General features: G+C 40.2%; 1 protein-coding gene across 2 annotated transcripts; it reads right to left on the bottom strand.

Moving 5' to 3' along the window:
* Positions 1-386: 386 nt before the first annotated feature.
* On the bottom strand, positions 387-15,488 carry LOC121189586 (poly(A) polymerase gamma-like). Of its 2 annotated transcripts, none has more exons than XM_041049879.1 (24): positions 15,174-15,488; positions 14,259-14,417; positions 13,957-14,023; positions 13,730-13,811; positions 10,505-10,614; positions 9,499-9,552; positions 8,555-8,666; positions 8,197-8,286; positions 7,960-8,098; positions 7,738-7,810; positions 6,074-6,194; positions 5,792-5,876; positions 5,005-5,058; positions 4,604-4,723; positions 4,258-4,367; positions 3,840-3,961; positions 3,554-3,711; positions 3,298-3,398; positions 2,869-3,071; positions 2,659-2,742; positions 2,499-2,558; positions 2,238-2,341; positions 2,019-2,119; positions 387-1,784 (listed from the first exon to the last, which is right to left on the bottom strand). In XM_041049879.1, exons 1-24 carry the CDS (start codon positions 15,188-15,190, stop codon positions 1,609-1,611), a joined length of 2,502 nt encoding a protein of 833 aa, XP_040905813.1. In that variant the 5' UTR covers positions 15,191-15,488; the 3' UTR covers positions 387-1,608. The 2 variants fall into 2 exon arrangements, with proteins under 2 accessions (XP_040905813.1, XP_040905814.1); XM_041049880.1 differs by having other exon boundaries at positions 2,869-3,035.
* Between the last annotated feature and the right edge of the window lie 2,267 nt (positions 15,489-17,755).

Here is a 17,755-nt window from a genome sequence, read left to right as displayed (position 1 = left end):
CCAAAACGAAGGGAATTCCATCTCTCTCTCCAACACATCAACCACCGATGCATGCACGCTCACACACAGTCAACCACATACGCATGCATACACACACAAACCAGCACAACTTGTTCATAAGCCTCGAACCATTTATCACAAAGCACCACAAACTTTCATGAACGTGGAACACGAAAACAACCAGGACTTCGCTTCATCAGGATCAAGCCTCATTACAGACCATGTTGAAACAGTGGTGTTGAGGGGTGGGGGGGTCAAGCAGTATCCTGAACATATTCATAGTTTAGCCTTCCTGATGGAGTAGAGGATCATTTTAGATGTCAGACAATCTGTCAACCACAGATACATACACAAAACAGATGAGAGAAAACACTTTCTCATGCCCGTTTTCTTGTGAACTGTCCAGCACTCACTTTTTTTTTGTGTCAACCACACGCATCTGACTTCAGGCTTAAACACACCATTTAAAGTAAGCAGAAAACTCATCAACCTTTTTTTTTTTTTTTTTTTTTTAAATCCAAGACGAACAATAGGCGTGACACAGTGACACTGAAGCTACTGAACAGAAGGATCAGCGTAGCGCTTTGATATGGTTCTTCCAATGTTGTGTGCTACCCCTAAAAGCTAAACAATGACTGAAAAGCTTCAGACCCATTTCATCACTTCCAGAAAATGCATGACGTTTCCTGCTGTAAGGGTTACTTTCTTGCTCTTACTGTCACCTGAGAAGCACGGATGTCACTGAGCGTCTATGATCACCTACACACTGCAAGTCCAATACTAACCCGGAGTCCTCTTTGGGGGGGGGGGCATGGTGGTCCAAATAGTCGTGGTTGTATCCAAGCAAACCCTCAACATATCCTCCCTGCAACTGTATCCAAACCTATACAATGTTTACAAAAAATATCCAGGGCCGGAGACACGTTTTGGACAAGCAGTAGAGAAAAAAAGAAATGACAATTTTTTTAACTTTTTTTTTTCCATTTTTAGATAAAACTACAATAGAATTGTCGAAAGACTTAGCAGTGATCTTTTGCTTTTTTTTTTTTTTTTAAAGACAAAAAAAAAATATGTACATCACCATTTACTGTACAGGTTTCTGTTTGGGAGAAAAGAAAAAAAAAATCTGCATACACCAGAAGTGTGTGTAGTATGCGTTGATAAATGTTTTGGGCGCTTTTAAAACATGTTAACTGGAAAAAGGGGAAAATGAAAAGAAGGACAGCTCATTTTCTGTCACTGCAGTGTATATTTTTAAACACTGAAGGAGAAGGCGAGTAAAAAAAAAAACAAAAAAAAAAAAACAAAAAACAAAAAACAAAAAAAAAAACAGTTGCTTTAGTTCTCATGTCAAATATCTCCATAAAGTTGTGTTAAATTCCCTCTGGTTGTGAGTGTGACAGAGGGCGCAGACAACATTGACCAAATCACCTATCCACTGGCAAATCTGTAATCTCTGAAGATTTGAGGTGAGGTGTCGGTCCTGCTGCTTCACGTGAGACTGACCAACCGGAACGCACCTGTCCCTGTGTGAAGTCATCTTCTTGGTGTTTGACTTAATTGTAAAGCCCCACCTGTGTGTATGAATCCAGTTTATTAGTTGTGTGTTCAAGCTATGTGGATTCTGGCCTTCTCTGTTTCTTTGAGCCTCTTGGCCTGCTCCTCCAGAGAAGGGGAGTGGGGTCTCTTGGAGGCTGCTCCGTTCAGCGGGTCGGCTCCTCTGCTCACTAACGTGGGGATGGAGCTGCCAACGGGGGGCGCCACGTGTTTGGATGCCACATGTTCTGCAGAGGACAACAGTCATTTTTAGTCAATTTTCAGTCTGACTGTGGATACATTTAGTCCATCTTCTTGGGAAAAAAATGGCTGTCAACAAATAGTTTTTGTTAGTTTTTTTATTCTTGTTTTTGTCTTGGGAAAAAAGTTATGACAAAATTAAGACTGGGAAAGAAAAATCGGTGTTGAGCACCTTGATGACATCAGTAACATAAGCTGATGGAGAAAACACTGATACTCACTCGAGCCAATGACAGGAATGGACATGCCCTTCTCTTCGCTGGCAGGAGGAGCGTCACTGGTGAGGGTGCCCTCAAAAACTGGGGGCTTGGGAGGTGTGATGCTGCATGACATTGGAACATAAAAGTAAACTAAATAAAGTAAACACCTTAGAAAGACAATTAAACAACAAAGAGAGTTTCAGTCGCCCTGATGCTGCATGAATAATAGCTGAAGCTCACTTGTGGCGGTTGAGAGCCAGTTTAATGGAATTTTTCACAACACGACAACTGTTGCTGGCTGGGAGAGGCGAGGAGGCATCTGGCAGCTCCATGCTGGGAAGTCTCTGAGGTGAGAGAGAACGACATGAAGTACTTGACATACAGTAATTTCGCACCTGCTTTACCAAATGTCCACCACACAGAGTGAGCAATTACTTAATGCCAATAAAAATCAAACCATTCACGTAAAATTGAACAAATGGTTTACAAAGAAGACATTACCTGTGTTCTTGAGGTATCAATGGTTGGAATGGGCTTAGCCTTTGATCCAGAAAGAGGAGTCTAATAGTGAAGAGACAAAATGTGAAAATGGATGTTCTTTTTTTGGGGTATGACTTTAGATATACAGTTAATAAAAGCAGACAGAGTGTATAACACCTACAAGATTGGCTCCTTCTCCATGTGCACAGGAGTCAGAGGATGGTGGATATGGCTCTTTAAATATGGAGTCATCATTGGACACCACCTGCAGCAAAAACAGTATCAGTATCACAACTTCTACTCTGCATGATAGTTACAGTAAATTCCACTAAATATGAGCTTAAGTTTAAATCTGTAAACTCCTGCCCTGAGCTGAGAACACCCTCCTTACCTCTGTGTGTTTGTGCCTCTTGGCCAGGTCCTCTTGCGTAGGTGAGTGTGGTCTCTTGGAGGGAGCTCCATTGACGGAGTCGTCCAGGCCGTTGGGCTCCTCTCTGGGGCTGCTGGTGGCGTTGGGCTTCACACTGCCACTCAGCACTGTGGTGATGGAGCTGCTGGCTGGTGGGGAAGGAGGCTTTGCTTTAACTGGAGGTTCTTCAAAATGAAGACAGAAGACATGAAGAAATAAGAACAGTTTGTATTTATTTATTGTGTGTGTGTGTGTGTGTGTGTGTGTATATATATATGGTGTCATGGTAATGGTCAGTTATACAATATGACAATCACTAAAAAAAAACAATAAACCTGCCCTAGAAATGAAAATTACTGTACTTTCCCACACTTATCATAATACCTGTGTAGTAGTGACTGAGAAACTCACTTGAGCCAATGACAGGGATAGACATGCCCTGGTCTTTAGCGGCTGGTGCCGCGCTGGGTGCTGGAGAGCCCTCCACAAAAAGCTGCTTGGGAGGGCTGACGCTGAAAAATACAGAGAAGCAATAACATGTTCAGTCAGCATCGTATCGCAGGTTTGAGCCTGGTCATTGTGAAGACTCATAAGATACAGCAAGGAGAAACAAAAACCGAATGGAAAAAGTCACAGGTCACAAAATGTGACAGTTCGTATATCACACCTGTCGTCTGTGTCCGATGCAGGCTTGGAGGGTTTGTTGGTTGGGGAGCTAAAGGGAGTCCCAGAGTCCGTGTCTCTGGAGCTGTCCAGATGACTGCTGTCCAGAGAGATCCGCTTAGAGCTCCCGCCATTAGAGCTGCGGTTCAGCTCTGCTATGCTCTGCAGAAAAGAAGAAAGGGGGGGGGAATTAAAACAGAGTCAACTGACAAAGAGGAAAAATGTAAGGACAATAACCATAACACATCTAAAAATGACGTCACTCCAACATGCACAGGAAGATATCTCACCCTCTTCTTCTTCTGCACCAGTTCCGGAGGAAGATACTGATGGAGCTGTTTCTTTTTTACATGTGTTGCTTCAATCTTCATCCCATCCTTCAGCATGTTGATGTTGTTGGCTTGTCTGTACACTGCAGAGGACAACACGTCATGTTCAGGTTCATAGACAACTGTTTTGAATGTTTGTCCATGGCAGGTTTTTTCTATTTTGTCTCCTTAGGACTTGAACACTTGCTGAATTAGTCTTTGCCTGAGAGGTTGACGTTAATAACCGCCTGTGTGTGTGTGTGTGTGTGTGTGTGTGTGTGTGTGAGATGTATATAGGTGAGACCTTTGTTTTTATAACTGGAGCGAACAGGGAAAGAGACTGGAGAGAGCAAAATAAATGGAGTTTGGAAATAGACTAAGTGATTATGATAGGACTTACCAGTGTCTGTGAAGGACTGGATGTCGTACGTCAGGTCAATGTTCACACTCTCTGGATTCTCCACTTTCTTGAAGATAATCCCAATGAACCACATGGACACAAAGTCGTTCCTGTTGCAGAAATACAAGATATTGTGATGTTCAAGTATGTCAAGAAGACAAAATACACACAACTTACGAGCTGCAGTCAACCAATGCCATGCCCCTGCCAATGACAATGACAATTTCTTTTTCAACTCACTGATTGACCTTAGAATAAGTTGTATTAATTATTAGCAGATTTTGTCTTTACTATTCCAGAACTTTCTCAGAGAGCTGTCCTTATGCATGGATAAAACCACACTCACTCGTTGCGGTTCTCTTTGGACCCGGGGAAGGACTGTGGGTTGACATGAGCCAGGTTGATGTACTCATTCCTCTCCAGGTTTCCTACCAGGACACGGATCTTTGACTCCACCAGGCCGATCCTGAGGGAAAACACCAGGATACAAGTTATGTTCACAGTATTGCTGCACAGTTTTCTGACCTCAGGAATTATTTATTTAGTTATATATGTTTCTTTGTTACATTAGGTGCCAGATCTGTTACCCACTAATGTAAATACAATAAAAGTATAATACATGGAAAAACACAAAAAGCTCAAAAACAGTCCAGTGCTTTGCCAGCTGAAATACAATTTAAATGCATTAAAGAAGAAAGGTGGTTTCACCCTATAGACCTACTAGAAATCCAGTCCTTTGACACTCACCATTCTAAGTGGTTTTCTTCTGTGGATGCACTGGCAGTCAGAACGATGTAATGCCTGCAGCACAAAACAGAAAGTCAGCCAAAGGTGTAAAACGACTAGACAAAACAGACTGGGAGCATTACGGCAACATTTGCTGTGTCCTATCCAGGTGTATTCATCATCAACAGCTTCAAGGCCATTCAACTGAGTGAAAACCTCCTTTAGTACAATCAGTATTTGTTGCAGGACTATTTTACAGCTCATGCAGCCCAGTACTCATTACATCTGTACTGGGCTGCAAGATTCAGTCTTGATTTGAGAATACATGCAATATCATTCATGATACATGAACTCATTGAATAACCCATCATATCAGTGTTCAGGTGACTAATGTGGCTTTAACAGTGGAACAGGAGCATGAGCACCAACAGAACCTGGCAGAAAACTCAGCTGTGGTACTTGAAGTGTGTGGGAGCAACTTTCATGAACAAAATGAGTCGCTCCAACTCTACTGATCACAGGATGAGTCAAATCTGCCCAATCTTCAAAAAGTGAAAACAATAAATTGGTTGGAAAAAAAACAAACTGGCATCATCTGGTTTTAGTTTCAACTACACAAATACACTCGGTGACGTGCCAAAACTGTTAATGTCACACAAACCGCTTGTTTCCACACTCCCTGACAAGACACTGATTTTTAAAAAATAATAAAATACAACAGAACCATGAAGTTCGACATGTTTTGTTATGATTTTGTTAATAAAATCTTCCACCCATCAATTCTTCGTGTGACAAATTCAACACCTACTTGTACTTTTGGAAAAAGTTGGGTGGCTCAAAGAGCTTGGACCATTCTGCTTTTCCCTGAAGAATCTCATCTGTGATGCTGAGGCCTGACAGACACACAGGGACAAATATATGTAAGGTCTGACAATTCAACATTCAAAGTGACACATGTATTACTAAGAGGAACACAGTTACCACTGCTTTTGGAAAAACTAGACAATATTTTTAAATTGCTAACTAGGCAAACAGAAAGTTGAAATATGTTGGTTTCACAGTGCTGTTTCACTCATGCATCCTGTATTACCATATTTGAACTCCTCGCTCATGATGGTGCGTGTTGATGTGGAGACGTTGTACGTGGAGTTCTGCTGGGGATAGGCAGGTGTGATGATGGGCATCAAGTGGTATCTGTCAGATGGGTTCACCTAAAAACACAGCACAGGGGACCAAGATTGGTTTGACAGCAGGGAGGAGCCTTCACCAACAGGGGAGCACACTCCACCCACAAAACTGAATGAATAGGGCAACTTCACACCTACACACTGAAAGGCACCCCCTCCCACACACACACACACACACACACCCTACATCCCACACACACACTACATCCCACTTCACTTTACTATCTTTAGGTTTCCCTCATTTGCATTTTTTCCTCAAGTGATGCAAGGAGGGAGGAATCAAGGCAACATGTTTTACATGCGACGTGCTTCCCTCTCAAAAATCACCTGTTTACTGATGAAGCCTGCACAGCTAGATCATTTGTAGGCTGTAACTGTTCTTTAGCACCTTCCCTTATAGTCTGTACTTTGATAATGTGATATACAACTCAAACAGTAAGTGTACGATCTCCAGTGTTGGTGCTATTAGCTTTAGCCACTTTCAACAACTTCAGTGTTCTCCAACAGTACTTGAGATATTAGATGTGCACATTGAGCCTTAGTATCAACTGCTTGTTTGTAAAATTGTATCTATGTTATGATGAGTTTTTCACAGTAATCCAAAATAATTAAGAAGCCTAAACATTTGGGAAAATATAAAATTAAATCTTCATCTATACTCTCAGCTTAATGCACGGTGATAGCTGGCCAATCTGTGACTGAACGGAAACAACAACAATAGACAATTAAATGTGTTTATTGCTGAAGGGACACAACAAACATGACAGAGAAATTTCAAAGGCTAGAATGTTTTCAATTAATGCAAAAGACAAATTTGTTTGGGACAGGTGAATTTATGATACTATTATGAAAAACAGTAAAAACAAAGCTAAAGTCAAAATAAAGATATTCAAAGACTGGCCTAGAAAAAAACAAAATATTCATAGTCTCTCCCACTCCTTCCTCTATAAGAGTGTAATTAAGGGATATTAACATCTGGTCCTACATAACAGATCAGATAAGCACATTACAAGGTAATTTAGAGTTAATGACATGGAGATGTTTTTGGGAAAATGAAGACACAAGAAGTCCAGAAGTGTGCCTGTTACAAATATTTACTGCACACAGCGCTGCTTCTTATCTGTCCACGCAGGTTTTTGGCTGTAGTTTTGTCTGATGTTATTTCAACACAACAGATCTGCTGTGCTATTCAATTGCTAATGCATTTCTACTGAAGGGATGCGTCTGTCTGATAAAAGACGTCCACGTGGGAAGTCTTCCTTGCTCCAAGCTGCTCTGGGAAGCCTCCTCCGAGCAGAGTTAAGAGCAACAGAACTCATGATGGGGGACCCGATCAATGTCGTGGTCACATGAGGACAGAGGAGCGAGGAGAGATGAAATAAGAGACAATAAATGTACCTGTGCTCTTATTTGCTGACTTAACTTTAAAATACCAAACAATCTTTCGACAACTCAGCAGATTTACTCTGTCCTGACTGCATTTCCTGTGTCTGCATAGCAATACGCATAATAAATACAGACATAACATCATAAAAATGTGGAAATACAACACTGGTGTCATACTCACTCTGGGGTCCCACACAGGTAAATTCAGATTACTGTCCTCAGGCTGTTTCAGTAACACAGGATTTGGCCACTCCCTGCAGAAAGGAAATGACAAATGTAGCAAATAAATGTGTGAACATCTAAATAAAAGAACTGGCACTGGAAAAAAAAAAGCTGTGAAATACTGCCATCAAGTGGAACAGGACAGAAATTAAGTTATAGTTGCAAAGGACCTGCTGCTCACCATTTAGAGAAAACCAAGAAGAACTTGTGGACCAATGTGGCAGCTACAGCGTTAGGGTAGAGCTGGCAAGTCCTGGCCACCAGCATGGCCCACGACACTCCACCCAGAAACCCCAGCATGTTGGAGTAGATCCCACGACCTACAGTCACAGGACACATAACAACAAGTCAGTAACATCTTAAAGATATTGGCGTTGTCCAAAATCTGAAATTCCAAACATGTTTTGAATCCACCTACGTTTCGCCCACAGTTTGATGGCTCGCAGTGTCAGCCTGAAGTTTTCTTTGTTTGGCACCAGGTACAAAATTTCATCAGTCACTCGACAGCCTATCATAAGACAAAATAACATAAACCTCAAATGCTTTCAGACAAACATGATTCTCTAACAGTTTGTGAGTAAATCCGCAAGAAGCGAAGGTTTAGTCATCTACCTGCCAAAGGAGATGTACTACAAGCTTACTCTATTCCTGTTCTTATTAAATGTCACTCTGGAAAAGAGCACCAGCAACAGCATCAGGCCTCAAGTCAACCAAGCCAAGTCAATATCGACTCTTCTGCTGCATCTATACCATCCAACAGAAGCCATGAAGTGTACCATTAAGGCTGCGGATACACCGAATGTCCAAGTTTCTCAGGATGGAGTCTCCCCTCAGGTCCAGGTTGTCTGGAATGGACTGTAAGGCCAGTCTGGCAAAAAGCAGGTCAATCTACTCAGACAGAGACAGAAAAACAGGAAGGAAAGTAGATTTAAAAAGAGTACACAATATCCATCTCCTAAACCCGTTAATCCTGTTCAGAGCTGCAGGGGGCACGATCTTCTGAATCTGGTTGTTCTCAGGATCAAATGCAAAAGGTTAAACTATTAAAGTAAAAAACAGTTGAAGCACTAAAATACAAGACACAAGAAAACACTAAGAGGTAGACGAGGGCTGCTTAGAATGCCTTTTCTTGCAGGAATCACAAACAAGTCTAAAACATTATGGTGCAGTTGGATAATGAGGAGTGCACATCAAGTGTAAAACCACACCATTTGCAATTACTGTTAATTATGTTTAAATGCCTTTAATTACAGATTTCATCGAGGCACAGTGCAAGACTTTAAATGCCAACTACAACATGCACACAGGTTTCAGATGAAGGGAGATTTTGGAACAGCAGTTACACTGATGCTCATCTCTGTTACAAGCTAGGACACCACAACGTGTCATAAGCTACTTACACAGTGGGAAAAAAACCCCCTGATAATTCTTTGTTCAGGTCTGACCAAACTCAAGATATAAACAATCCTTCTGCAGCTACTGTATTAGACAATAACAGCTGAAGTCATCTTTAGAATCACAGTCCTAACTACGCCACGTAGAACAAACACTGTGCCTATAGCATCCACATCAAACTGACAGTTATGTTGTTAATGAGTAGTCTGTGTTTCGTTATATAACATCCCTGTGATCCACTCGCCAACATTCCAGCTGGCACTAGGTCAGGCTCCAGTGACTGAGAAGTTATGATGCAGACAAGACAGATCTCTGAGTAACTTACCTCTATTCCATCAAATTTGAATTTTATCACGGGTACAAAAGCATCCTCAACAGCCTTGAGGAAAAAAAAAAGAGAGACAGACAATATCAGAAACAGATCTGGGACAAGACAAAGTCACATGGCTGACTGACATTATCCTGGAATGAACTTTAACACCAACTGAACAAGAGGTGTGAAAACCAAGGAGCAGAATGCAGAGTTTGTTTTCAGCATATGATTTCTTCACCTATAGTGTGTGGAAATATTTGTAGACCCTTTTAGAACAGCTAAAAACTAACTGCAGTGAAACTTTATCAGATTTGAGGGGGGCTCAGATTCAGAAAACACTGACATAATGCAGAATATGAGTGACACTTTTGAGTATGGGGCTACAACTAAATGATTTAACAGTGTCCAAGAAACACAGGGGAACTCTCAGTATCGTTTAACCACCTGTAAAGTGCTCTCAGCCATGGCCCTCAAAGTACTACTAAACCTTTCAACTAATTTCAGCCAATTAGGTTATATGTTTTTCAAGATCATTTAGTGTCACAACAAACAAAACCTTAAGTGATGTACACACTTTTTCATCATGTGTATTAGTACTAATATATACACACAGATTGAGAAATGAAAAATGCTTTTGAGCAGATCGAGCAACATCACAGGCAATGCTCCTGAGTATTGCTCATCTGATGAGAGTCACTGCATTATTACTCTGGTGACGTGACTCAACCACACAGATGCAATCCAGCAATCAGTACCAGTGCTACATGTAGCGCTGCATGAGCATGGTGTTCTAACCTATGAGCGGTGATAGAAGAGGTCTGTTGCTCTTATACCTTTTATTTGATAGACCGTGACTTTTCAAGGTTCAGTGATAGAATGGGTTTCCTTCACTCCCAAACATGGTGGTTCCCATCTAACTTTGTGACTTGTGGGATTTTAGATGCTGAAGCCCTCAGATAAGTTTGCTGGTCATCCTGTGCTTTCATGACAAATATTGCGAATTGCATCACAGACTTACCCTCAAGTCTTTGATCTCTTCGTGCTGTTTCAACTTCTCAAAGAAAGACTGGAAAAAGTCACTTCTCTCTACGTGGCGTGGAGCCACACATAAGGCATCAATATCAGCTCCTGCAATAAACAGTTACTTTGATCAGTGTAATCTGCAGTGATCAGTGGGTTAACGGTTGGTGAATTCACTAGCAATCTGATAAGTGGACTGAACAAAGTTGCTGCACTCAAGATAGAAGAGTGCAATAAAGAGTCATGCGTAAACAATTTTTGACCTTGAGCTCAAGGAGAGCAACTAAAGTGAACTTCTGAATAGCTTTTTCTGAAACAATCTGCCTGGTTCATCCTGTCCCTGCTTTGTACAGTCTCCATCTACAAAATGAAAAGGGTTTAGATACTTTTAATAAACAAAATAACACACCAGGCCTGGTTTTGCTAGACAATGATGACCTCTAATGACCTCTGTAAAAGGCAGGAAAAAGTGAAAGAATTTTGAATTTGGTATTAAAGAGGTTCTTCCATGACTAGAAGTTAGTGCTGTTTGGAGTGAAAATGATTTGCGTCCACATTAGCGTGTGCACAGTGAAATGTCTGAACATGAAAACAACTTAATGTCTTTGTCTTCACCCTTTTTTTAGTTGTCCGAAAAAACTGTATCTGTCGACAAAATCCACGTAAATACAGGAAAATGACGACAGCTGTGCTGTGTGATCGGCTGCATCAGCTTTTGAAACGTGATTACAGAAAATGTTAGAGATGACAAATGGTTAGCTGCAATCCCTCCTCCCCTCCTAAGGCTACACATACAATCTGTTACTCTGCTCAGCGTCTGTTTCTATTGTCAGCCAACTGAACGAGTGTGAAATAATCATTTAATTGCATCCCATAAACATCACATTTTAATGAGCAGTAGGGCCTGATTAAAATAAATAATAAATAAAAGGCAGATTCTGCAATCAACCGCAATTTCTATTTATATGAGCCAACATTAATTCTTAAAATCCTTTTCATTTGAGCCTTTTCTCAGTAAACATGTACATCTGTGCAAATGTTGTGTGAAGGCAGCAGTTAAAGGGAGTGGTTTAGTTATGTTTGCATGATGAGTAAAATGTCCATTTTGTAGAAATCAAGTTATTACAATGTGCACAAACAGACTTAGATAACAGCTGGCTATATGAGCTGCCGTGAGTCACAGAAGTCCTGTGAACTGAGACAGGTCCACATAGGGTGTACTTATTCACGTCACAGTTAACAAGACTGTTGTGACTCAGGATGGTTAGCTGACTGTGGTTATCGCACAGCGAACCTACAGATCATATCTACGAGATGGTCAGACTCTGATTTATTCAGTCTGTCCCTGCTGCTAACAGCTGTCTACAGATATCAGGTTGATGTCTACATTAACAGTTCAGGTGAATTAGAGACAACAGTGCTCACTTGTTGAATGTAAATTCTGAGAGGTACCTTGTGTCATATTAATCTGATGTAACTGAATTATCAAGAATCAGAATGAATCAATTCTGGACTTTGTGGATGGTAATCAAATCAGGAGATCAGTGCTGACATCCAGCCCTGACCAGCAGTCATTCCCAAGCTGCTGTGCTGCAGTGATCACATGATAATTTTACAATTCTGATGTCATCTGACAGATTCAACATAAATCCAGATTAATGATGAGAGCTTTGCTGTGTATTTGGCTATATTGGCATTTAAAATGAAAGATGACAGGGAAAGTTAAAGCTGGCTAAAGGTTGTCTTAACTTCACTCCCTCCCAGGCCTGGCTGAGATTATTGTCCTGGAATAGCTCTGTTTACCCCGTACACACTGAAACACAAGCTGTTTTGGGGCGAAAACGACAGTTTTAGTCTGGATGCCGGGCTCAAACAGAGAGAAAAAGATGCGTTTACAGATTACATCAGCTAATTGCAGCAGAAGTACAATCTGAGTTCTGAACTTCTGATTGACTAAAAACATGGATTGATGAAACTCCCATGCTAACAAATCTGTAGACTCTCTGTAAACTCTACCTTTTTACAGAGAATAGCAGCGCATAAAAACTTTAAGGCAGCAGATTCTTGTTTTTTGCTGGCACCAACCATGGTTTCACCAGTTAAAAATGACAAACACTGCTGGCAGCTGGACATGTAAGCTGTTATTTAATGGTAAATATAAACTTAAAAAATAAACCTGTCTGTTGTTCTTCTTCTAAGCCCGCTGACAGCCAGTGTTTGTGCTCAGCCAAAGATCATTTGTGATCGAAGAAACTCTTTAATACCAGTATACAGTCAGACAGGACTGTGTGTTAAGTTCTGTGTTACGCTATTTTCAGGTTGGAGCTAGAGTGTGAACTTTTAGGAAAGTGTCAGATTAGATATTATATTATTAAAAAAAAAAAAAAAAAAACTTGGTATATCCCTAAAAACTAATAAAGCCAATTCCATTTGGATCTGTTGCCAAGAATTTAGAGGTGTGGTGCACGTGTAAATCCTTGCTGGAATTGGTTCAGCTCATTATGCCGGTCTACACTTGTTGTCTCAGTAGATATTATGTACTGGAATCTTAGCAGCTTCTCTTTTGTTTAATCTCGCCTGTAGTTCAGTCTCACAACTGTGATATAAATATGTTCAGCCACTTTAATAGAACACAGTTAGGCAACTTCCACAACTGAATTATGCAGAATGCAATTAGTAACAATAGAGCTTACTCATTACGATTAATGGTAACACAGTAAAATGTGCCAAAACAACAACAACAAAAAGACACAACAATGTAGGTTTATACATGTATGTGGTACGTTTTTACTTTTATATCTCACATTTTGTGTTTGTTGTTTAAAGCAGGGAGGTAACAGGACAATATTCACACTAATCCCTTCAGACCATAGTAAGCCAGTGTTTGCCCAGCTTTCACACCCCAAAACTAGTCTTTTCAAAAACACTTTCAACAGTAGATGGATATGACAATGCCAGCCTCATGTTTTAGTGTGGTCAGGGTGAACTGAGCTTTTCGAAAACAATGATACATGCCTGCCTTAGACAGGGTCGAGTGCTGCGTGGCAGTAATGTCCTGCTACCTCTGTCTCTCTTTGCTCTATGTGATGTACAGTCATTAAGTACATGGTGTTGCCATTAAAGTTTTATGTTGTCATACAATGTCCTCGCATAATAAAGTGATTTGATTAATGTCACTGCATAAAACGAATGAATATAATATCAAAATAATAACTACACATACCTTTTGTGTGCACTCCAAGACGGTACGAGCCAAATGTAAATATCTTCCCCCCAACACAGCTAATAGCTGATGGTGGAAGATTCTTTGGAGGGGAGAAGCATAAACACTGATGTCAATATGACTTTCCCCACTTTGTGGTTTAACAACAGAAAATGTTCAATTGCTTTAGAGCCTCTGATTTGATAGTTCCCCACTTAGAAAACATATTACAGAAAAACAGCACGTACCTTTAATTCACTGATCTCTGCAATCCATTCTTTAACAAAGTTATTCAACTTCCCAAGAACTGCAAGCCTGAAAGGAGACACAACTTTTATAATCCATCACAGAATTACAAATTCAGTTGTTGTGTGTGAAATGTGAACTAAGGCAGCAAGGCATATATTTAGCTAACACAATTACGAGAACACATTTAAAACAAAATCCAGTTCAATACAAAATCCTTACATGTCATTTTCAATATATGCTGATTTGATGCACAGGCATACAGTCAACATGTCCACATATCATATTAAATATAAACCCTCACCTATGGTTCAATTCCTCTTCATCTTCAAATACCCCAAAAGGTTTCATTGCGTCACAGAGTTTCTTGGTGTACTGGTGGTCTATTTCTCGTGGAGGGGCAAGGCTAATGGCAGAGGTGATGCCATAGTGTTTCTGAGGCTGCTGCCCACCAGGCATGGTGCTGAGAGGGAACATGGTACAAAACATGAAATGACAGCTAATACACAACAACACCTAACGCTACTACGCTCATTGTTTCATGTCATGACTTCTAAAAACCCAGTTTTAAATAATGAACAAGATGTGAAATGACGAGTTGGTGCCATGTTAAGGTCAAGACATTTAACAGAGGCAAAAGTGTAAGTCACTGCTTGGTAGTTTCTGTTCCTCCTGCCCAATTACCACGAACCCATGTGTAAACACTTAGCTACAAGCTAAGAGCAAGATGTTTAATTTACACTTTTAAAACAACAAGCACATTATTAACTCCATAATTGAGAACAAATCCAAATCTGAAGCGCGAATTTACCAAAATTGCAGAAACGTGTTTAAAATGTGCTGCGATTCAACCTCAGTGGCGGCGGGTACACATTAGCCGAGATGCTACAAACAGGCTGGAAGCGCTAACATATTAGCTAATTTAGCAAACGTTAGCTGGCTGCTACGGAAGAGTTTGTTTAACTAATGACTCGCTATCCGGTCATACCTATAAAGGTGTTGCTTTTTTTTTACGTGCAATCTGTTCATTTTACTGGACACATTTGCACAATAGTTACCCAAGAACAACCAAGCGAGGTACCCAACAAACGGTGGCTGCAGGCCTTGTTTGGTTGTTGTGACAGTTGGCTAACATTAGCCTTTAGCCTATTCTTTAGGACTCTCTTAAACGCGAACAAAAATGTTCATAAGTGGAAAATATGCCACATGCATGACTTACCTTGACATTTCTTTCATGACACTCTAAAAAGCTTGCCCTGTTTTTAAGCTGTAAACCCGTAAAAAACTAAGAGAGTCAGCAAGTGGAATTGATAACAGCCTCGACCTGATTACAACAATGGTCACTTTCCAGAGAACCGTTCAAACCTTCCCACTGAACCGGAATCACTTCTTACAAGCGAACATATAAGTTCCTAACACCGAAAGAATAGTCATATCTAATTCGTTTACAAAACGCACCCGGGTTTCTTTGGATGCTAACAGTTAAACACGCGTTTAATTCCTGTTCGGACTTCTTTTTTTATTCTGAACTACAAATGTAACGGCGTTTGTCGGGACAACGTCAGCGTGCAGCACGCTCAGCAACATTCGTCAGGAGGCACTCGTCACCAAGGCCACAAATCACGTGACCACAGAAGAGGCCTGTTGCTGCTGAGCTTAACACCATCTAACACTGCTAGCTGCAACATGTCATCCACACCTGTCACACGAGGTGGGTTTGGAGGAGTTGAATGCGAGATATACAACTGCATTCCTAGCGTAATAGTTTGAAAACGAGGTAGCACAAAAGCTAAGGTATACTTTGAGAGGGGATACGTCGGCGAAATGTATGTAAGCTAATATTGTTTTAGTTTGCTTGTGATGGCCCAAATGGATACAGCATATTTAAAGCAGTAGAACTTAAGGTTTCCAGAGAACCAATTAAATTGTAAGCCCATCATTACTGGAGTCCATTCATAAATGCAACTCAGTGTCTAAGGTACTTTAATAGTTATATTTGTGTCTAGTAAAAGAGTGTGCTTCAGTTTTGATACAGTGACATTATAGTGACTTTATTTTTGCATTGTTTAGACAAACAAAGGAATGTCCATAATATGTTTCATTAATGCATGGTGCATTTCTGTATACAAAATAAAACCATGTGTAAAAACTGCTGTGTTGTGTTTATTTTTGCTGTGTACACTTGTGTCCACCAGGGAGCACCTCTTCACAACGAACAGGGTATATGCAAGGAAACTTAAGATAAAGGTGGATAACTCTGACAGATGTACCAATATGTTGAGACTGACACTGGCACTAACTGACAGATACTCTTTTAAGTGGGAAAATTGAAGAGGACCATAAAGAACCTTTTAACCAGTTTATGTTTCTGTTGTCTTTTTACTGACATTTACCTTGATTGTATTGAAGCAATTAATATAAATGCTTGTGTCATTATACATGCACAGGTCACTCACAGTCAGAGGGGAAATGAAGCTATTGTAAGAAAAGGCTTCACATTTTGGGGCATAATTATTGGCTGGTTTTATCAGAACAATAAATATTTTAATTCTGACATTTATTGGAGGACAACAAATCATCCACAAATAATTTGTGCATCCTCAGATTAAATTCAAATATGTATATGTATAAAATGAAGTGAGTCAAATTCAGTTTGGTATGGTGATAAGTGGCATTAATGGGTCCTCTAAGGATATGAGGAGGTTATGAAAAGGTGGCGCACAGATGGAATAGTCTTGCCTTTGAAAAAATATAAACAGTCGCCATGACAAACCTTTCCCTCCACCAGCTCCTTTGTGTTTTTCTGTGTTCACCTACAGGCCATGCTTGTCACAACCTCCAACAAAACTTTCCTCACTGAGGAAGTACTAATTTTAGTAATTCATTAATAAAATTTGTCTGTGTCAGCATTATCTTAAATTCCTTGTCTCATTTGAAGATCCAGCTTGGTCTTCATCACCAGTTGAGTAGCTACAGTCTTTGGGGGATTCAGGACTCTCAGCTGTGAACACAGCTTTTATCTAATTGCACCGTATTAAACGGCTCCATCTGGTGGACAGTTTAAATAATTAGATACGGTGTAAAATCTGAAATCAATTGTTTTGATCACCAATCTTGTTCAACCTCAGAGTGAACAGTGAATGAGAGAATGAAATTACACTGTATAATTTGTCACTTTGCAATTTCAGTTAACTGTTTTTGCATTTGTGAGGCAATCTATTGTGGCAAATGTATGTTAAATACAATACACATAATCAGTAAAAACAATTTCTATGATATTGCTAAACATAAGGTATAACTGATGTTACTACATTGTGTAGTGTGTGAAATGTCTGTACGTAGGGGCAACATTTCAGCTTAAATGTTTGGTTTTAACTGGTCGGTGTATTCTTGTTTCAACAGTATTTTTTTTAACCAAATATCACATCAAAACTTGGTTTGAACCTTTATGTGCTCTGTGAATGAAAATATTCAGTGTAAGTAAAAAATAATGTGCAAATGAAACTTGTTTTAAACCTCTAATGGATACATATCCTCAGCTATTTTGGGGAGTTTCCTGTGTTTATCTAATTGTTAGTTTGTGTTGAAGTCTCATAGGGATCTGTCAGTCAAGTTATGCATTCGGTTTACAGGAGAGACCTCATGAAAGTTGTAATGGATTCCAGTAGATCTGCAGAGACACAGCAGGATAGCACCATGTTGCTTGCTAAGACAGTACCAGCAACCTTTCACCTGTCAATGAAATGGAGCACCTCCCCACTAGGGCCATGCCCACTTCTGCATTTTGGACTTTCAGTATCA

The sequence above is a fragment of the Toxotes jaculatrix genome, chromosome 11 (assembly GCF_017976425.1).
Source record: "Toxotes jaculatrix isolate fToxJac2 chromosome 11, fToxJac2.pri, whole genome shotgun sequence".
NCBI lineage: Eukaryota > Metazoa > Chordata > Actinopteri > Toxotidae > Toxotes > Toxotes jaculatrix.
The sequence above is the reverse complement of the archived record's forward strand: the minus strand, read 5'-3'. Positions and strand labels throughout refer to the sequence as shown.

Excerpts from the sequence above, each read along its gene's own strand:
- LOC121189586 (XM_041049879.1), bottom strand. Across the intron at positions 6,195-7,737 it reads TACCTGTGTGGGACCCCAGA|GTGAACCCATCTGACAGATA; the intron begins GTGAGTATGACA and ends CTGTGTTTTTAG. Across the intron at positions 3,962-4,257 it reads CCAGTCCTTCACAGACACTG|TGTACAGACAAGCCAACAAC; the intron begins GTAAGTCCTATC and ends TGTCCTCTGCAG.